This window comes from Apodemus sylvaticus, chromosome 2, assembly GCF_947179515.1.
Source record: "Apodemus sylvaticus chromosome 2, mApoSyl1.1, whole genome shotgun sequence".
Lineage (NCBI taxonomy): Eukaryota > Metazoa > Chordata > Mammalia > Rodentia > Muridae > Apodemus > Apodemus sylvaticus.
In genome coordinates, this window is record NC_067473.1 from 147,760,668 (window position 1) to 147,783,971 (window position 23,304).

General features: G+C 38.3%; 1 protein-coding gene across 1 annotated transcript in view; it reads right to left on the reverse strand.

Annotated features, from left to right (window-relative positions):
• Tmcc1 (transmembrane and coiled-coil domain family 1) overlaps positions 1 to 21,364 on the reverse strand; it is a 143,103-nt gene extending 121,739 nt beyond the window's left edge. The window contains exon 1 of the mRNA XM_052174624.1: positions 20,678 to 21,364. Coding sequence (XP_052030584.1) covers positions 20,678 to 21,241 — 564 coding nt within the window. The 5' untranslated portion in view covers positions 21,242 to 21,364. The remainder of the gene's footprint in view (positions 1 to 20,677) is intronic.
• Between the last annotated feature and the right edge of the window lie 1,940 nt (positions 21,365 to 23,304).

Consider the following 23,304-nt stretch of genomic DNA (forward strand, 5'->3'; position numbering starts at 1 on the left):
TTATTCTTTTATTCCACCAAAAAAGAACACTTTAAATTCTAAAGATGTATTATCAATAGTTTATAGAGTTCATTTTCTGTTTGTAAGTATAAACTTCACAGAAGGAGTAAAAATGAAAGAGCTCATATAGGCCATAACAATTCCTCTGTAATTTCTTAGAAATATTATACTTGTTAGTTTTATGTCAACTTGACACAAACTAGTCACTGAAGAGGAGGGAACCTCAATTGAGAAAATGCCTTCATGAAACTGGGGTGTAGGCAAGCCTGTAATTTTTTTATTTATTGAATATCATCTTCATTTACATTGCCAATGGTAAACCAGGTTTCCCCCTCCACAAAGACCCCCCAACCCCTCCTCCTACCCCCTGCCTCCACATATATGCCCCTCCACCCGACACACTCCCACCTACCCCCACTCGATTTCACTTTGTTGGAGCATCTATTGAGCCTTCACCTGACCAAGGACCACTTCTCTCACTGATGCCCAACAAGGCCTTCCTCTGCCACATTTTTGGCTGGAACCATGTGTGCCCCTTGGTTGATAGTTTAGTCCCTGGGAGTCCTGGGGTGTCTGAAATCATTGTTCTTCCCATGGGGCTGTAGACCCCTTCAGCTCCTCTGGACCATCCTCCAGCTCCTCCATTGGGGACCCCACACCCAGACTAATGGTTGGCTGCTAGCATCTACCTCTGTATTTGTAAGACTCTGGCAGGGCCCCTCCGGAGACAACCATGGCATGCTCCTTTTGGTATACACTTCTTGCCGTCCATAGTAGTGTCGGGGGGGGGGGGGGTGTTGGTGACTGTTTATAGGATGAAGCCCCAGGTAGAGCAGTCTCTGGGTTGCCTTTACTTCTGCTCCACACTTTGTCTCCTTTATTGCTCCTGTGAGTATTTTGTTCCTGTTCTCAGAGGAACCAAAGCACCCTCACTTAAGTCCTCCTTCTTCTTAATCAATGATTGATAAGGGAAGGCCCAGCACATTGTGGGTGAGGTCACCCCTGGGAAAATGGCCCTAGGTTCTCTAAAAAAATAAGTCTGAGCAAGTTACTGGGAGCAAGCCAGTAAATAGCTTTCCTCTAGGGCCCTGAATCAGCTTCTGCATTATTTTGTGTTCCTGTCCTGACTTTTTTTGATGATGAACATTAATATGGAAGCATAAACCAAATAAACCATTTCCTTTCCAAGCTTCTTGGTCATGGTGTTTTATTACAGCTATACTAACCCAAACTACAATAAATATGTAAAGAGAAAGAAGTTCTTTGGCAATATTGATGTTTAATATACATTAGGGAGAATGGAATCTTTAAGATGGTATACCAGGAAGCCATGGGCCAACTGTTATCTAGATCTGGAGTTTAAAATAATATTCAGCTTGTAAGATCACTAGAATTCTAGAGACCAACTGAACTTTAACATCTAGAACACTGTAAAAGCAAGCTGGTTTTCAAATAAAAAGACCAGGAAAACCTCTGACATTTGGTATGCCTGTTTACAACATGCCCTTCCACACAGTACAGAAGACAGCAGAGGAAATCCCCTAGATGTGGATTCGGAGTATACTATCCTGGCATATGCTACTGTGTAAGTCATAATACCTCATATTAGAGTGCCCTCACCATGCTTGGAGAAAAACAATACCTTCATCACTGTAGATGAAGCAAAGAGAAGAATCTGAACAAGCAGGATTTGCTAAGGGTGTTGCAGTTTGGTACCATTACATCATAGTGTTTATGTAACCCAAGGTCTCCACCTCTATAGACTTCTAAAACCTGGCATAAGAACACATCTGCTCAATCAGTCCTTTGGATTTTCTTTTCTCTGGGGGAGGGGAGCTCCAAAGTAATGTAAAATTATGCTGCACTGCTTACACCTGTATACTTTTCTTACTCTGTGAAGGGTACACAAAAGATGTATTTTCCTTCCCATAGGACAATATCAGGGTGATCCTTATCAGGGTGGCCATGACTAACATCTGGCTTATTACCCAAAGGATCAACTAATTTTTTTTTTTTTTGTTAGCTGACTTAACCCACTCAGAAAGGGCATAAGAATTTTGAAGCCAGTGAAATATGGCAAACTAGTATGTTAGAGCTGCAGTTTTAAATATTAAAAGGAGAAAGCAAGAAATCAGAAAAAAATTGAGACCCCCCAGCCCCTTTTCTGGAAAAAAAAATACTTCTATACAACAAGCCAGAACACAAAGATTGGGAAAGTTGTCTATCTCTACAAATTCCCAAATTCCAGCAAAGGAATAATAAGGTATATGAAGAAGGTAAGCCCAGAAATTTGAGGCAAATTTGGACAATATAGCAAAACCCCTGCAAGAGAAGGAGAGAAAAAGGAAACATTACTCAACTATAGGAACAAAACAAAATCCCCAAAGAAATTACTTATGAGCTGTCTAATAAGAAAAAGCAGTGTGTCAAAAATTAAAAAGGACTTTGGAGATAGCTCAGTCGGAAAAGGTGCTTACCACCAAACCCAAAGACCTAATAACTTCTATCCTCAAAATCCATATAGTAAAAAGAGAACCAACTGTCATAAGTTGTCTTCTAACTTCCACGTGCTCTGTGACATACATGTGTCATGGTCATTTATGCATCGTAGGTACACACATGTGCATACACAACCAAATAATGAAGAATAATATGGTACACAGCAAACTAAGCATGATACCTACCCTTGGTTTCCACATGTACTTGTACAAATGACAGCACCCTCACACATGTATACACATATACATTCATAATACATTTCTTAGCACTTGAGAGGCTAATGCAGGAGGATCATGCAAATATGAGGTTAGCCTGGACTACACAGTGTATTCAAAGGCACTCTGGGCTACAGAGTGAGTTCTTGTGTCAAAAAATAAACAACAATCAGCTTCTTAGTCCTCATCTAAATTTTCTTTTTATACTTGGCATTTTTAAAAGGATTAGTAATTATTTAAAAAAAGCTAAACCACTAAAGTTATGTTTGAGATATTCCACAGTATTCTTTTCCAACTGTTTGTGACACACAGAACATATTAAACATGAACACTACCACAGCTAGTGACACAAAAACAACTATCCCTCTACACTACAGAAACATTTCCAGAGTAGCAAGTGACAAAACTGGCCACAAGAATTTTCCCAAACACTACATGAGAATAGTTAAGAGTTTGGGCAATGATCTGCCACTTTGGCATTTTAAGCTTGTTATATATCTTTAGTGATATTTATTTATTTATTTATTTATTTATTTATTTATTTATTTATTTATAGACTGGGTTTCTTTGTAACAGCCCTCACTGTCCAGGCTGGCCTTAAACTCACAGAGAGCCACCAGCCTCTGCCTCCTGAGTGCTGAATTAAAGGCACTACCACATCTGGTGTATATTCCTTTCCTTAAAGTCTAGTTTGTTTGATTCTGCACTAGCTGTATGGACTCTCTTTGGGTGGTGTTTACATAGTACCTACCAGTCCTTATCTTGGTTGTTTAATCAAGCAATAGATTCAAATTTCTTGAGATATATACTTCCTTCCATTATTAGTCACACAGTACCAAAGTACCAACTATTTATACAGCATCTACATTGTGCTAGATGTTGTGAGAAAGGAATTCAATACACAAGAGGCTGTAAGCTCTATGCAAATACTATAAACCATTTATGTAAGGGACCTGAACGCCTATAAATTTAGTGGTCATGAGGAATGACAGGGAACTGGAACCAATTCCCCCTCCAAATATGAAGGGAGAACTGTTGTATATTTTCTATCATTTAACTTTGTTTTCCCTCCTTACCTCCTCTCTTCTGTTCCATTTTCCTCTCTTCCTCCTTATCCCTCTTCTCAATTTGACAGTCGGCTACATAGCCCAGGTTGGCCATGAACATCTGGCAATCATACTATTCCAGCTTCAGTAGAGTACAAGGACTGTAGCCATACACCACCATACCGAGCATATCTATTTTTCTCTTAAATTCTTTTTGATTAAGCAGCCTTATTCATTGTGTGTCTTTGAGTAATGACTTTGCAATTATAATATACATTCTTAATTCTTACATTCTATCTTAACAATACCCCAAATAATTCAAGTCCTTAAAAACAACATAACTTAGCTGGATATTAGTTGCATGTCCCTTTAATCCTAGTAGTACTCAGGAAGCAGCAGGCATATCTCTAAATTCAAGGCCACCCTAGTCTACATGGTGAGTTTAGGCCAGCCAGACCTACAAAGAGAAATCTTGTCTCAAAAAATAAAAGAAACAATGTAACTCTGATAATGTTCCCTTTACTATTGTTTTAGTTCTACAAAATTAAAAAAAAAACACTTTAAATCTCTATCACTAAAGAAAATCACACAAGGTATAGAACACTTGATCTAGAACAGTTAAGAGCACTGGCTGCTGTTCCATCACTCACATGGCAATTCACAACATGTGGTACACTGATAGATATGCAAGTAAAAGAAATCCATACAAATTATTTTATAATAAACAGGGAAGGGTTGCATTCAAAGGAAAACTGAATGTAGAATAAACAATGTAATACTATGATTTCAACTATCTTGATATTTTCTCAAATCCTACATAAGGACGTAATAGTTTATCAGCTAGTATGAAGGACTATGGGGCAGTGGCCACATTGTCAAGCACTGTGCAGCTTGTGCTGCACACAGGACTCTACATGGCTCTAGCTTAGTTAGCTCTCTACTCAGTGGTGATTACAACTTTCCTTTTACTTAGCATGAAGAATTCGCATTTGTTTCAACCTTTCCTTCTACTAGAATACTCCTGTGAATGATCAGAATGAATTTCTACACTAGACAGAGTAGGCTATTAACTTGACTACTAAGCTATTTAACTCTCAAAGCTGATCACATAAAATTTATTTTTGTAGGACTGAACTGCTCATGATTCAAAGTATAAGATATAATAAAAAGCCAGACCTAAGGAAGAAAACACAGAAACAGCTTTATTTTAATACATACTAAGCACAATGGCCAGGGTTTTGCTATGTAATGAGACTGAACCAACCAACCAGAAGAATTCTAGGCTGACTCTAATCCTGCTGAGGGCTAAAGTAAGGACAATGGAATTGAACCACAAACTGAGAATTTCAGTGTCTCTTCTGGTCTTCTAGAACACAATCATCCAAGCCCATCACAGCAGCCACTTAAACACAAAGGTGAAGGGTTAAATGAAGAAAACATAAATAAAGATCGGACCAACAGATGATAAAACTCAAGGGTCTGAAAACAAACAAAAAACTGGCCTAATTATGACATAACAAAATCTACTATCATACAGGTACTCCTCAACAAAAATACACCATCAAATACATCTTAAGTGTGAGGAGAAAACCATGGTTGACTAGATTATTTGAGGCAGGTTTCAAACAATGAAAGATTAAAAACATGGGTTAGAAGGGAATACATACACATTACAGGAAACAAAAGAAAATATTGCCAAAGACAAAAGAACACAAATTTATAAAATAAGAATGTTGCTTTAAAAATAAACAGTCAGGATGGGCAACAGGAGTACACACCTTTAATCCCAGCACTTGGGAGGCAGAGGCAGGCAGCATAGTCTACCCAGAGAGAAAGTGAGTTCCAGGACAGCCAGGGCTACTCAGAAAAACCATAGACAGACAGACAGACAGATAGAGTGGGTGTGGCAGTACACACCTTTAATTCCAGTACTGGGGAAGCAGGTTTTAGAATTTTAATTATAACAAAATTTAAGGTAACAACTCCTTGGACCATGACAAGGTGGACAGAAGTACATTCATACTGGTATGACATTAACAGTACACTGAAATTTAAAAGTTAACCAAAACATGTATGGGGAAGGGGTGAATCAAGAAGAAAGCTAAATTATCATCTTCAATGAAATGAAAATAGCGACATACACAAAACTCTTTAGATAAACTCCAGAACCAAGTTAAAAAACAAGTTTATCTGAACAAAGTGGGAGTGGGTCAAGGAAATTCTCATTTTAATTTCTAAAACTTAATTTCCTTTTTTAGTATTTTGTAGTGATAAACATATTAATGAAAAGACACTTTCACTGAAGTCAGATGTGCCCACCTGTAAGTGAGCATTCTGAAACCCAGAGGACAATACATAAGCCTGTAGAAATTCCTTCATAGAAAATAAAATAAAAACAATCTATTCACATACAGACTGCTTTATATTCCTAGTGTCGACAAGCAAAAGAGAATTTTTTAACTAATTAGTTTCAATAACTCTCTGAAGTACTAAGGTGCTTATGCCAACACGCTTTAACCGTCAGCTTCCACTTGTCCCTGTGGTCAACCTACACCACTGGTCTTAGGGCCACAGTTCAGTTTTCCTCTGTCAAAGCTTTCAGAACTCCATCTCACTCTTCAAATGGTACTAGAATAATATAGAACTGTGGCACCATATACATTGAATGATACAAGATACAAACTAAGACAAAGAAAAAGAAACTGTGTAAATCTTAAAGGAAAGAGATAAAGATAGTGTTTATAGAAAAATGGATGTCTAAACCATTCATAATTACACAAGTATAATGATTTTTGATCTTTTCCACCGAATTGCACTACCTTTTACAAAGACTTTTTTTGGGGGGGAGTTTCCAATATTAACTAATTTTTTTATTTAATTTTCTTTCACTAAAGCAGTAAAAAAATTACTCAAATTTACTTAGAAAGACACACTAGAAGCGAGCCATATATCTAAATGCGATAATTAATTTAATGTATTCGTTTTATTTAATAAGATACATGGGCTGTAAATCCTTGTAACAATAAAAACAAGTCAAAGTTGTTATGAATTTGTTTGCTAGTCTACAAATCTCTACTCTGGTGCAGCAAATCCACCGGTATAAACCCATGGGCAAAATACAAAGACTCACATATCGTCAGCAGCATGCAGATCCAAAGCAGGTGACACTGTGACCTACATTCTCCTTAGCTCTAATCGGCTCAGGAAAACCTTTATTCCGAGGCTCACAGAGCCAACCTCCTGACAATAGAGAACAGTACCACCTCTCCTCTACATAACAAGAAACTGAAGCAAGTTCAGAGGACACCTCATATTTCTAAAAGAATCTATTAATCTAACCAGTTTATGACATCTAAGGAAAATGGAAGATGGAAGAGCATTGTATTATAGAGACATGTTTTGTCATAGACAGTTACATTGACATAACAAACCGGTGAACACACTCATTTCTTGTGTATCACCACAAAAAGAGAACAGCTCCAAGGAGCAGGCTATGGTTGGTTTCAATATGTAATGATCCCTACAGGCATGTGCTTGGGATGTTTACTGCTTAGATAATGGAAGATTATAAAAGACTGTGGGAAACTTTAGGAGATGGAATATAGCTGAAGGAAATAGGTCATAGGGAACAAGCCTTTGAGGTATATTATAACCCTGACCCCCTCCTATCTAGTTATACTTTTGGTTTCCTATATAAAAAGCTCTTTTGTCACATGCTACTGCAGCCATGACATTCTACCTATGCATACAGGGCTAATCAAACATGGATTGACCCCTGTGAAACTGTGAGCCCAAGTATATTCTTTACTCCTTAGGTTGTTTTGGATAAGTATTTTTTCACACAGTGAGAAAAGTAACTTATTTGGACTAGGAAACCTGGATATCTCTGTTGTGGATGGGCCTGGTGCTGTTAGTATTTTGAAGCTAATTCTGCTCTCCTAGAAGGGGCAGGAGACAAGGAGTAAGTCACATACTCAGGTGACTTCCTGTGAATTAATCCCCTAATGAGTAAAGGAGCCAATCACTGGGCAATTAGGCAGGACTTCCAGGCTGGACAGAGGAAGAGAAGAAAGAAAGGGTTAGAGGCCTTCTGGATCAGGGGCTAGCATAAGCCAGTAAGAGATATCCTCCCATGGCCTCTGCATCAGCTCCTGCTTCCTGACCTGCTTGAGTTCCAGTCCTGACTTCCTTTGGTGATGAACAGCAATGTGGAAGTGTAAGCTGAATAAACCCTTTCCTCTTCAACTTGCTTCTTGGTCACGATGTTTGTGCAGGAATAGAAACATAGCAAAATGTAGCTGATAGAGTTTCCCAGTATCATGGTGAATCCATCAGGGTTTGCTACCAAAGGAATCAGATTAATCAGATTTTATAGGGCTTACAAGATAAGGCTTTAGTTGTTGTGTCCAGAGACTGAGTTATCATTGTTTCTGAGCTATGTTTGTGTGGTGTTCTTCTTCACACCATGATTTGACTAGGTTCCAGAGAGAAAGGTATGGCGGCAAAGTGCGGGTTTGCCTGTTATGCACCACAAAGGCTGTGGGGGCTTTGAAGCATGGGGCTGGCATGGCAGCAACCCACCAGTGGGAGCCTATCAAGCTGGGTGGAGAGATTTTGGAGTTCTGAGTCAGTCTCCATGAGATAATAGGTCAGCCATTGCCCAACCAGTGCATGGCTGGCCAGCCCCACAGGGCAGAGAGTTGCTGGTGCCTGGCAGTAGTGTGGGAAGCTTGCCAGCCGTTTTTAATATTACCTACAACATATCTCAGCCTAGAAGAACATATACAGTTGTAAGCTGATAAACTGGCCCATCTGGTAAGGGTCCTTACCATCATCATACGTGACCATCTGACTTCAATAGCAGGAGCCCATAGTGGAAGGAAAGAAATGATACCTACAAGTTATTCTATCCTATGCTATAAAAAGGTTGTTTCAACATCCATTTGCATACTGGCCTTATAAACACTGAGTTTTTTTAAAAATTAATAAACCATGTGATTTATTGCATGAACTCTAGAGAGTTATGCATGTTCTAATAGGTTTCCATTTAACTGTAGTTCTAGAAATCATACCCTCAGATGCATGTAGAGCAGGTGGGAATGATCTTCTGTTACAGTAATACACTCATCTACAGGAACTAAAGCAGTGGCTGTGTTAGTTTGTATATGCTTGGCCCAGGGCGTGGCAAATTAAAACGTGTGGCCTTGTTGGAGTAGGTGTGTCACTGTGGGTGTGGGCTTTGAGACATATCCTAGCTGCCTGGAAGAGTCTTGCACTAGCAGCCTTCAGATGAAGATGTAGCTCAGGGCTGGAGAGATGGCTCAGCAGGTAAGAGCACAGACTGCTCTTCCAAAGGTCGTAAGTTCGGATCCCAACACCCACATGGTGGCTCACAACCATCCCTAAAGAGATCTGACACCCTCTTCTGGTGTCTGAAAACAGCTACAGTGTACTTACATACAATAAATAAATCTTTAAAAAAAAAAAACAATGTAGCTCAGCTCTGACTGTACCATGCCTGCCTAGATGTTGCTATACTATACTCCCACCTTGATGATAACAGATAACAGATGATAACAGGTTCAGAACTTCTGAACCTGTGAGACAGCTCCAATTAAATGTTGTCCTTTATAAGACTTTTCTTGGTCATGGTGTCTGTTCACAGCAGTAAAACCCTAACTAAGACAGAAGTTGGTACCGCATCAGTTCATTATCGAATGGATGTAGTATAAACATGATAGGGCCTGAGCAGGTCCTAAATGCACAAGCAAGTTACATGAAGAAATTACTCAAATGCCTATGGTTTCTACTCCTGCCATCTGCTGCCAAGCATACACCTATAGCCTCATGGGGTGTTTGGCTGACTGAAGAAGAGAAGCTAGGACCTGGCTTTCTAATACTTTGCACATTATGCAGCATCACCCAGAAGTGGACAGCTGAAGCATTATAACCTCTTTCTGGGACAACCCTAAAAGATACAGGTGAAGGAAAAATCTTTATAGTGGGCAGAACTTCAGGTGGTACACATGGTATTAGTTTGTTTGGAAGAAGAAATGGCCAGATGTACGATTGTTCACTTACTCATGGGCTGTAGACAATGGATTAGCTGGATGGTCAGAGATGTGGAAAGATCATGATTGGAAAATTGGTGAGAAAGACGTCTAAGGAAAAGGTATGTGAATAAATCTCTTCAAAAGGGCAAACGATGTGAAGATATTTGTGTCCCATGTAAGTGCTCACCAAAAGGTGACTTCTGCTGAGGAGTTCAATAATCAAGTGGATAAGATAACCTGTTCTGTGGACAGTCAGCCTCTTTCCTTAGCCATCCCAGTTATTGCCCAGTGGGCACATGAACAAAGTGGCCATGGTAGCCAAGATGGAGGTTATGCTTGGGCTCAACAACACAGACTTACACTCACCAAGGTTGACCTGGCTACAGCTGCTGCTGAATGCCAGATCTCCCAACAGCAGAAACCAACATTGAGCCCCAGATATGGCACCATTCCTCAAGGAGACCAGCCAGCAACCTGGTGGCAGGTTAACTACACTGGACCACTTCCTACATGTAAAGGACATTTTGTTCTTTCTTACTGCAGTAGATACTTATTCTGGTTATGGATTTGCCTTTCCTGCACGTAATGATTCTGCCAAAACCACCATCTGTGGACTTAAAAAATGCCTTATCCGTTGTCATGGTATTCCACACAGTATTACTTTTGACCAAGGAACTCATTTCACAGCCAGAAGTGCAACAGTGGGCCCACAATCATGGAATCCACTGGTCTTACCATATTCCCCATCATCCTGAAGCAGCTGGTCTGATAGATGTAATGGCTTTTTGAAGACAGCACCAATTAGGCAGGAGCAGCATGGAGGGCTGGGGCAAAGTTCTTCAGAAGGAAGTATATGCTTTGAATCAGCGTTCAATATATAGTACAGTTTCTCCCATAGCCAGGATCCATGGGTCCAGGAATCAAGGTATGGAAAAGGGACTAATTCCACTTACTATCACTCCTAGTGATCCTCTAGGAAAATTTTTACTTCCTGTCCCCTCAACCCTTGGTTCTGCTGGCCTAGAAGTTTTGGTTCTAGAAAGGGGAGTGCTCCTACCAGGAGCCACAACATACATTCCATTGAACTGGAAGCTCAGATTTCCCCCTGGGCATTTTGGACTTCTAATGTCCTTAAACCAACAGGTTAAGAAAGGAATAACAGTGGATCCAGATTACCATGTGGAAATTGGACTGCTTCTCCACAATGGAGGTAAGCAGGCTTATGTCTGGAGTGCAGGAGATTCCCTCAAGGTGTCTCTTAGTGCTACCATGTCCTGTAATTAAAGTCAATGGGGAAACTACAACAGCCTAATCCAAGCATGATGACAAAGGACACAGACCCATCAGGAATGAAGGTATGGGTCACTCCTTCAGGAAAAGAGCCAAGACCTGCTGAGGTGCTTGCAGAGGGTGGAGGAAATACAGAATGGGTAGAAGCGGAAGGTAAGTATCATCTAAGGTCACGTGACCAGCTGCAGAAATGAGGATTATAAAGTAATATGAATGCTTCTGCTTTATTTTGTTAAAAGCACATTTGTGTAGTGTAAGCTATTTGTGCTTTCTTCCAATTTCTTTAACATTATTTGTTATATATGTTGAGATACTAAAACAATGTTCCCAAAGGACAGTGCCCCACTGTAAATTTACAAATGCATTTGTGATTATACAAGGAATAGTTGTATCATGTTAAACGTATTCATGACTTTGTTATTGTTCCATGTGGACATGAGGTATTGTTTGTGTTAAGCTGACAAGGGGTGGATTGTAATGGCCATTCCTGATTGTCAACTTGATTATGTCTGGAATAAACTACAATCCAGAATTGGAAGGCTCACCTGTGATCCAGATCTTGAGGCTGGAAGACACAAGTTTCTACCCTGGATCTTGGCAGGGAGATCTTGAGGCATAGTGGCCATGAAAAGCTTAGGCCCAGTACATACAAAGGTAGTAAATACATTAAATCCCAGGAGACTAAGGCAAGGAGATCTGTGAATTCAAGGTCAGCCTGGGACAAAACAAGTCCCAGATCTGGGCGTGGTAGTACACACCTTTAATCTGAGCCACACCTTCTGCTGGAGACCTACATAAGAACATTGGAAGAAGAAAGATTCTATCTTCTCCACCTGCTTGCATTTACTTGCCAGCACATCTGTTGGAATCTACTTCCCATTCACAGCTGACCATTGTTAGGAAGCTGGACTACAGACTGTAAGTCATCACAATAAATTCCCTTAATATATAGAGACATTCCATAAGTTCTGTGACTCTTGAGAACCCTAATATAAAGGCTATAGAGAAACATTGCTCATTGGCTTGTTTCCCACGGCTTAACACACTTTCTTATACATGTCAGGACCATCAGCCTGCCAGTGGCACTGTATACAATTGGCTGGGCCCTCCAACATTTATCAATCAGTAATTAATGAAATTTATCACAAGCTTGCCCAAAAGCAATCTGGTAGAAGCATTTACTCAGTTGAGGTTCTCTCTTCCAAAAATGACTAGCAGATGGTAAGTTTACATAAAACTAGCCAGTACAATCTTAAATCTTACATGTAGGATTATTCTATGTATGATGTTTAATACTCAAAAGAGAGAGATAAAAGTCTTATCTCTATAGAATGAAATTTACTTACCTCCCAATTCAAATATCTCTAAAACTTTTATGCTTAGTTACAAATTATACACATAGAACTTTTTCTTGTTCATACCTACCATATAACAAAAATTGAAGTATAAAGGATGAAGGCTTAAAAAAAATCATAGAAATTGTAGTGTTTTTTTCCCCACATCCCATTAATTATATATTGCAGTGCAGTTGGTTGAATATTTAGATCAAGATATAAAAAACAAAAACAAATCAGCCAACAATAGTTTATGTTCTATGTATACTCACTGTTTGAGGGGGAAAGCAGTAGTGGCTTTCTGGATAGAAGAACAAATTGGAAACAAAGTTTTCTATTTTATCTAAGTTTCTTTTAAAAAAGTAATATCAGGTCTCAAACCACATGTCAATTACTTAAGATCAATTTTTTACTTTTTTGTTGTTTTAGGAAAATTAGTTTGTAGTTCATTTAATTTTTTTGCCAATATACTTCTTTTTAAGATCTGCCATAGCGTCTGAACTTAGTGTATTGTCTATACTAGATGCACAATAAAAACAGCCAATATTAAAGTATCTGTGTTATGGAAAAAGCATAGATAGTTTAGATAGCATAGAAGGAGGATTTTGCTTTCATTATTCTAACTATAACTCTGAAATGTTGCATTGTGGCTTGAGACTTCCATAATGAATCCTCCATAATCACCCATTCTCACAATGCATAAGTACTTTCACAAACACTGCTTATTTAGCTGGTCATCTCGTTAATAAATAAGACATAATTTAGATATTCTAAATAATCCTTTGTTAATTTATTTAGAAATATAAGCATATACAACATCACTACTCAAATTTTAATTGTAGTATTAAAAGTAACTCTATAGCTAGGGAGATGTCTGAGCAGACTTAAGCCTCTGCTGTGCAAACCTCATAACCCACATGAAAGCTAGATGTGGTGGATGCCAGCATTCTTCTGGAGAGATTGGGGGGGGGGGGAGGAGGGCAGAGACAGGACATTGTAGAGATATTTTCAAAGTCTTACCTATATACAAAGCAAGAGGCACACATTAATGTAAAATGTGTAGTAATTATGACCTTTTAAATGTCAAGGTTCAAAAGTGAAATCTCAATTGCTTAAACTGACCAACAAGATGATGTAACATCCAAGTAAAGTTTTACCACATACTTGTTAATTTCTGAAATACATACTTTGCTAAGCTTACTTCTGTGCCAACTTGCCAAAGCCGCTTGTTTTCCTTAAGAAAGCTATGCTGTGATCACTAAGGAAAACTATTCTAGTCTTATATTTAATGTCTGAACATGGCCTGTCTGAGTGTCCATTATAAAATTTTAAAGTGAGACCCTGCCAGTGTTCTAGATTAATAAGAATGGTGATCTCCTTGAGAAACCAGTTTTCCTACTAGTTTTTAAGACTCAAGGTTATGACAAAGGACCAAAAGGCCCTTTGAACAGAAGGGGAGTCAGGAACCACACTTCTGTTACATTCCTTTAGAAGTCCCTTTATCCTAAAGCATACGACTAATTTTTCTTTTTATTCGATATATTTTTTATTTACATTTCAAATGATTTCCCCTTTTCTGGCCCCCCACTCCCCGAAAGTCACATAAGCCCCCTTTCCTCCCCCTGTTCTCTCATCACCCCTTCCACTTCCCTGTTCTGGTTTACAACTAATTTTTAAGATAATAACAGGTTAGATTTAATTTTTTGTTTGTTTTTACGCAAGGTCTCTCTGTAGACGCTGAGCTTCCAACTCGGTTCCTGCCCAGCTTCCCTAGTGCTGGGATGGATTATAAGTAAGCACTACAAATGGCTCAAAACTTAAAGAATGGACTCCAATTTGCTTTATATTAATCCTCATCATAAAGCTTACTGTTTCTGAACCTAATAAACATAATTCAGATTTGAAGGACAAACATAACAAATCTACCTATGTTAAATTTTGCACAATTCACTCATTTCTTTCATATTTTCCAATTTACTGGAATGTAAGTTTCTCAGGTATATCCTAAGGATTCTTAACAAATCATTGATATCTACTGTCATGTCTTCCTTTTCATTTATCAAGGTTAATAACACCTTTTTCTATTTACTTCCAATCAACCACTTTAATGACTGACTTTTTTAAAAAAAGGATTGGTTTATTTCTATTTTATATATGACTCTTCTGACTGCATGTATTTCTGTGTAACTCACTTGTATTGTGCTCTTGAAGGGCAGAAGATGGAGATCTCCTGGAACTGGAGTGACAGGTGGTTGTGAACTGTCAAGTGGGTGTTGGAAACTTGAGTCCCCAGCAAAAGCAAGTGCTCCTAACTGCTGAGTCATTTCTCTAGCTCTTTAAAGAAAGTTTTCTGGGACCACCATCTACATTTTGAACAGCAAGCCTCTCAGTGATTTCCTGACTCACCATAGTAACACTGGAATTACAAATGTACCCTCCCCCAGCTGGCTTTATGTGTGGGTTCTGGAATCTGAACTCAAGTTGTCAGGCTCATACAGCCAAGTGCTTCTGCCCACTGAGTCAACTCCTGACTTCACCACATTCACATTATATTATTTTAAATTTGTCTGCAGCAAAGGATGTGACTACACACTTCAGCTCTAAGGGCTAAAGACTAATAACCCTAAAGTTACTTGACTTGGTGATCAAAGTCATAGGAAACCAAAATTATGTTTTTATTTTGAATTTATGGCCACTTTTCCAGTCTGTATTATTAACTGTCTATAAAACATTCCCTTGTAGGTATCAACAACCCAAACAATATTAAATATATAGAATATAGAGATCTTTGCTAGAGTTTATAAAAATTACACAGCATTTTCCCAATGTTAATTAGAAAAATAAACAGTACTTCCTTAAGGTTTCTAAGTAAATCTTACTGCTTAAAATGCTTTATCTTTTTTTATTTCAATCTTCTACTGTTTGTTCCACAGCTATAGTGATCAAATCAACTCAATGTATAAGAGCATATGCTGCTTACCAGTCCATTCCAAAATCTCATTCCCTACTTCTCACCTTCTCCTCCTGTACTGGCCTAGGACCCCACCTAGTGGACAGCAACAGGAATCACCCTTTCTACTGTCTCACCTTTTCCCTGCCCAAAACACTGGTTTACTAGATTTGTTTATTGGTTAACAGATATTACTTCAGCAATTTCTTCAACACATATTGTTTGGTTCTGAATCCTGAGACAAGAGACTGGGGTGCATATTTTACATATCAAAGCAAACCTGGCCTCCAGGCTCTCCCAGCATCCTTCAGTCCCTACCTGGCACACCATGCCCCCAACCCTAAACTGCAGCCCAGGGGCTAGGCTGCCCTTCCCCTCAGCAGCTTTTCCCTACATAATTCAGACATTTTGGTTCCCCTTATTCCCCCACCCCCATCCCTCTCCCTCTCATTGTGCAGTGCCATTTTTCTCTTTCTTTTCCCTCTCCCCACTTCTCCCCCTAGAGACTTTTCTGGCCTCAGTCCTTAGGGCCAGTGAACTGGACAACCTGAGAGCAGCTTCCCAATAAACCTGCATTTAATATAATATAATCTGGCTTGAATTGGCTCATTTTATTGGCAAAGAAATTACTTATCACATATAAACACTTTCTGTTTATATTTCAGTTATAGCCAAGTATTATAAAATGCCTTTTCTCTATTTATATTATAGTAGTGAACCCCAAAGAGCACCCAACTACAGCCTAATAAGGATAGTATACCCCTTAATTTTATCTATAAAAGAGAAAATAGCATAGTGAATTCTAAAACAAAATAGTGAATTCTCAACCTCAGTAACAATAATCAATGACTTGAAATTTTTTCTTCAGAAGATCCAAGATTTGCATTGACCTTTTCATGTCCCTCTAAGTTTGTTCTTTCTCAGAATTTATGGCAAAATTTAGTTTCTGTTTAATTAAGTCCCTTTCAGAAATCTTAGTACTTCCCTATTTCCAATCACATTATCAAACTAATTTAGCTTCCCACTCGCATTGCTCAGACCTTTCTCCTAAGCTAAAATTTTAAAATTCAGTTATACACATTAATCTTTTCTTTATGTCTTCTGAAGTTCTGCTTATTCTTAGTAAGGTTTCTATTTGGGGTATAAAGAATTAACATACATAGTCCCAGCTTTCCAGGGAGCAACTAAGTATTTGTATTGCTTTAGGGCCTCTTAGCTAAGATTAAGTCTTGGAGTGTTTTGAAATTTTTCTTGGGGGCTGGAGAGATGGCTCAGTGGGTAAGAGCACTGATTGCTCTTCTGAAGGTCCTGAGTTCAAATCCCAGCAACCACATGGTGGCTCACAACCATCTGTAAGGAGATCTGACACCCTCTTCTGGTGTGTCTGAAGACAGCTACAGTGTACTTAGATATAATAATAAATAAATCTTTAAAAAAAAAAGAAAATTTTCTTTATATCTCAATTACTTTGACACCTGATTATCTGCATCAGTTTTGTTACTTTCTGACAGAGGTTTGTTCTGACAGGACGTCATCAGTCTGGGACATTCTGCAAGGCTCATATTGTCTAGAATGCCCCTGCATTTAGAATGTCTTTATCTTTAGCACTCCTCTGGACTTGCACTGATCTTAATTTTAGTAACATATGATCGTGTATTGCTTCATACCCAGGCCCTTTCACTGGTGAAAATGAAATCTAAGATGCTGCATATTTATTAACTAAGCTCTTCAGGAGTTAGTGTTTCCAGACTGGAAGACCCATTAAATATTATTCAGCATAATGACCTCATCTTGGAACTAAAGAAATAAAACCTAGAAAGTTATATTTCCTTAAGGTCACACTGATAACATAATTTAGTAACAGAAAACAGAGTTAGGACCTAAATTCACAAGTTTCTGACATCAGGGCCTGGCTACAATCACCCAATCACACTGCTTCTTCTTCTTTTTTTTTTTTTCTTTTTTGGTTTTTTGAGACAGGGTTTCTCTGAATAGCCCTGGTTGTCCTGGAACTCATTTTGTAGATCAGGCTGGCCTCAAACTCAGAATTCCAGCTGCCTCTGCCTCTCGAGTGCTAGGATTAAAGGCGTGCGCCACCACTGCTCAGCTAATCACACTGCTTCTTAAGACATGACTTATTCCTGCCCTTTCAACAACACTATAAACTCTTTGATAACAAGGCAGTAAACTGACTTTAGTATTGCTAGTATCACAAAGTATTAATCTATGTTTAAGGGATACTTAACAAATCTTAAAATGAAGTCTTTGTTATAAGAAAAGAATGGTTGATAAAGATAGCTAACAGACCTTGGGGGCTCCACATACATACTTAAAAGAATTTGATCTATGGGTAGTATTCACACTTTTTTGTAATTCAAGTGTTAGCATTTGGAACATTTATAAGTTTATCTGTGGCCATAGCTACGTCTGTTCTAAGGTATTTCTGGTCAAGGGACTGGAGGGATTGCTCAGTGGGTAGACAATACTTGCTGTGCAACCTTGAAGACTCAAGTTCAAACCCCCAACTCTAGGACCCACATAGCTGGGTGTGTATGTGCATGTAAACTCCATAGAGTCCAAAAGCATTTTCTATGGGTTCATAGGTTAGGATCAGATAATTATCAAAAACACTGGGGAAGAACTATAAACACAAACTATGATTAAAATTGAACCGATTTTATAAAACAGCCTTTAAAAAAAAATCCAAGGGTCTAAATTAAGACCACCCGAATCTTCATAACTAAATGCCATTTGCTAATTTTTTATTATAAATATGAGTTATGCTAATTATATATAAATTTTATAAATTACAGAAGGAAAAACTATGATACTCTTGTACATAGAACACAATAGCTAGAAAACATACCCTCTAAGGCTGGGTGTGGTATCAAACACCTTTAATTTTGGCACTCAGGAAGTAGAGGCAGGTGGATCACTGTGAGTTCAAGGATAGCCAGTTCTCCATTGAGTTCCAGGCCAGCCACCAGAACTATACAGGGAGATCAGCTAATAAATAAATAAATAAATAAATAAATAAATAAATAAACTTGAGATTACTTAAGCTCTGAAACATTCTGGTTGTGAAACAAGCTAGTTATGAAACTATGAGCATACTTCCTATGTTTCTGCTGTCTCATCAACAACAATGAAGAAACAATCTATCAAAACAAATGTTTGAACATCAAAGAGAAAATTATATGTACTTAAACATACTTCCTGCCATATTATAAGCAAATAAATAAATAGCAGCTATCATTTTGACTGTCATTACATTCTATAAAGTCCACTTCTAATTCACAGTTTCAAGGGTTTTTTTTTTTTTTTGGTTTTTTGTTTGCTTGTTTGTTTTTTCAAGACAGGGTTTCTCTGTATAGCCCTGGCTGTCCTGGGACTCACTCTGTAGACCAAGCTGGCCTTGGATTCAGAAATCTGCCTGCCTCTGCCTCCCAAGTGCTGGGATTAAAGGCATGTGCCACCACTGCCTGGCTCAAGTATTATTATTTTTAAGATAACTATATTGCAATCTATTTTCAGATTCTCTAATATATAAAATGATGAATAAACTGATATTACAGCAAGGTGTGTCACATTATTATATAATCAGTAAAAATTTATAGTGAAATTGTGATATAGAAAAATGATCATAACAGAGGTTTAGTTTAAAAAATCAGCATTGAATGAGTTTCTGGTTTTACTTTAAAAATTAATAATACTGAGTAAAAAAAAAAATGTTTGTTTGTTTGTTTGTTTTTTTCCCGAGACAGGGTTTCTCTGTGTAGCTCTGGCTGTCCTGGAACTCACTCTGTAGACCAGGCCAGCCTTGAACTCAGAAATCTGCCTGTCTCTGCCTCCTAAGTGCTGGGATTAAAGGCATGCGCCACCACCGCCCGGCCCATAAAACATGTTTTTAATTTTCCTCAATTGTTTTTCAAATGTAAATAGTATATTAAAAAACAAATCCTACTAAAATATTGGCAAAAGCTACTTTTATTCTTCTCCTTTCTACATTTTCAAAGTTCTTAATACTGAGCATGTTTCTTTAGAATTCAAAACATTTAGTTTTTAAACTTTAAATATAGAGCACTTTTCAGAAAATAATTGCTTGTGACTACCAATCTGCTTTTGTGAACTCATTTAAAGATGATCCTCTAACTGAGGTGAGCTGATCCTGCCCATTTATATTATGGACATAGTGGAGATGATACTAGTAATTTCATATATATATGACACACACACACAAATATAGACAAATACCATAATTTGAATTATGTATGTTAAAAAGGTTTTCCAATAGTGAAAAACTGACCCCAATAAACAATAAAGGAAAACAGAACCTCTGGGCTGGGTAGCTGAGCTGTTAAAGTGCTTGCCTAGAATATACAAGGGCCTGGGCTTAATCCATAGCACTGGATCAATGCGATATGGTAACACAGGGTTAAAATCCTAGCTCTGGGCTGAGTGGTATAGTAGCATGCCTTTCATTTCAGCATTCCAGAGGCAGGTGGATTTCTGGGTTCAAGGTGAGTTCCAGGATAGCCAGAGCTACATAGACAAACCCTGTCCTGAAAAACAAACAAAAAACCCCACCCAACCCCTAGGCCAAAAAAAAAAAAAAAAAAAACCAAAACAAAAATCCTATAACTTGGGAAGTAAAAGCAGGAGGGTTAGAACTTCAAAATTGTCCTCTGCTACACTGTACGCTTGAGGCTAGCTTGAACTACAAGAGATCTTTGCATCACCATGATATGACTCAGTGGGTACTTACTGCCAAGCTTGATGGCCTGAGTTCAGTTCCTGGAACTCATAGGACAGAAGGAGAGCATAAGCTCTTGCCAGCTCCTTCCTAGCATGTACAAAATCTCGGTGATATGTCCCTCCACACAAATACACAAATAAACATGAAAAACAAAAATGCAGAACCTCCAAAGATCAACATCCCATGATTGTTCTAACCATATTCTATCTCTATCATCATGTCAAAGGCATGTTTTGCACATTAGTACAAGCAAAATTGAATTGTTTTCTTTCCTTTTTTTTTTTTTTTTTTTTTGAGACATGGTCTCACATTGCACACACCAGCCTAAAAGATAGTTGGTCTCAAACCCACTACACAGCCAATTCCTGAGCCCCCTGACTCCCACTCCTAAGCACTGCAATTATAAGTGTGTAGCACCAGACCCATTTTACTAAAACCAAAATAATACTTTAAAAACCAGATTGGTCATTTGTCATGTGTGTACATGCGTATGCCTGTCAAACCAGCAAGTTAACAGAAATCTAACAGACTTACCCGTTCTGCAGTTGCCTCCTCTCCAGGTACACACACAGCAGCAGCACAGGCTATTTCCATCACAGAAGAGCTGGTAGGAGCATCAGTTGTGGATGAAGACCTGGGTCGACCTGATTGTATAACAGCTGCCACCTCTTGGCCAGATTTCCTGTTGATTTGGGGACTTCCCTTTGGGGCTTCTGATTTGCCCCGCCTACTATGCAAGCTTGTCCCTCTCTTCATCTTGGGTGGCACTCGGATCTGCTGGAGAACACGATTCAGAGCTGTGGGATGGGTGGAGACACCATCAATCTCAGCACATGCGTTCTGACTGTCCAGATCCACTTCAGGCTCTGGATCTGTCTGAATCTGCTGCACATCGTGTGGAGACACTGATGACCTCCTGCGCTGGTGCTGGAAGAGATGCTTCAAGCCTTGGCCAATCACATTAATGTTCTCCAGAGCATTGTGGGTCATTTTAGATAACTTTTGTTCTGATTCTGTCTGCCTCCTGGCTTCTGCATCTTGGGATTTGCCTCCAGGATCAGGGTCCTCATATAACTGTTCACTGCCGGAAGGCTCCATCAGTAAGCTTAATAAGCTTATTTGCAAACTCAAAAAATTTTAAACACACTGAGACTGTCAAATTAGGTAGGCATTTGCTTCAAGAGTGACTATGCATGCAGCTGAGAGATGGAGGCTTCATGCCTACCTAATGTTAAAAAAAAAGGAAAGAAAAAGAAAAAAAAGAAAGAAAACAACCTTGTATCATACATCCATGCAGAAATATAGAAACACTACAGTTAAAAGAAAACAAAAACATGCAGCTAGCCAAACAGATTAAGTATTATAATTAAGCAATCTTTAATCAGAAGATTAAAAGATAATTTTTCAGATAATGGTTATGTTAATTTTCTAGAATAAAAAGTCCAGAACAAGGACACAGAAAATGAAAATAACATTTTTTTAAAGACCCCTTACAAGTTTGAATATAAAGAAGGATACTAAAGGGCCGTCTTGGAATAGACTCCATATTAGCAGTTGGCAGGACATCTAGCTACTGCTTAGAAAATCAAGAGAACAGATCATGTATGTTTAGTCTATCTGAGACAATTAAATTTTTTTTTAATAACCATGACTGAGTATCAACATACTGAAACTCAGCAAACTCAGAGAAAAGTGAGACAATCTATATGGACTTTAGCAAAAATTTGAAACCTTTTGCTATCATCCATGCATATTCATCAAGCTCAATGGTAATTAAGAGGTGAGAGGTTTGCTCTTTTGGGAGGCCAAAACAAACAAACAAAAATCTTGGAAATTAAATTCTTTGTTGAAGGAAAAAAAAACCCAAAATGAGTAGATCACTCTTCAGAGAAAACAGAGTTTTGTTCCACACCAACTGCCAAAAGGGAGATTTGAAGATGTATGTTTAGTCTATCTGAGACAATTAAATTTTTTTTTAATAACCATGACTGAGTATCAACATACTGAAACTCAGCAAACTCAGAGAAAAGTGAGACAATCTATATGGACTTTAGCAAAAATTTGAAACCTTTTGCTATCATCCATGCATATTCATCAAGCTCAATGGTAATTAAGAGGTGAGAGGTTTGCTCTTTTGGGAGGCCAAAACAAACAAACGAAAATCTTGGAAATTAAATTCTTTGTTGAAGGAAAAAAAAAACCAAAATGAGTAGATCACTCTTCAGAGAAAACAGAGTTTTGCTCCACACCAACTGCCAAAAGGGAGATTTGAAGATGTATGTTTAGTCTATCTGAGACAATTAAATTTTTTTTTAATAACCATGACTGAGTATCAACATACTGAAACTCAGCAAACTCAGAGAAAAGTGAGACAATCTATATGGACTTTAGCAAAAATTTGAAACCTTTTGCTATCATCCATGCATATTCATCAAGCTCAATGGTAATTAAGAGGTGAGAGGTTTGCTCTTTTGGGAGGCCAAAACAAACAAACGAAAATCTTGGAAATTAAATTCTTTGTTGAAGGAAAAAAAAAACCAAAATGAGTAGATCACTCTTCAGAGAAAACAGAGTTTTGCTCCACACCAACTGCCAAAAGGGAGATTTGAAGGAGCGAGTGTGTGCGTGCATGCGTGCATGCTCGTGCATGCGTGTGTGTGTGTGTGTGTGTGTGTGTGTGTGTGTATGTGTGTACCTGTGATCCTAGTACTCAGGAGGCTAACACAGCAGGATGGAGAGTTCAAGGTCAATCTAGACTACATACACAGCAGGTTCTAAGCCAGTCAGGGATATACAGTGACATTGATTAAAAACCAAAAAAAACCAAAACAACAACAACAACAAAACAACAACAAAAAAAAATCCAGAAAAGAGATTCTCTCTCTCAACAGTATTCTTGACAGAAGATTCCTATTTATTTATATAATCTCAAAAACAAATATCTAGAACAGTAACTAGGTGCAATAAAACAGAGAAAAACGAAAGGTTAAAGGCCAAATAGCTGCCACAAGCCAGTATTAAACACAGGAAAAGGAAGCTGAAACTAAGCATGACTGTCATGGCTACTGAAATCACATGCAGAGGGGAGGGGTGAATGGACTAGCATCAGATCTCTTTTTTAAATAAAGTGTTTTATTTTTTATTGAGTTTGTGCAAATACA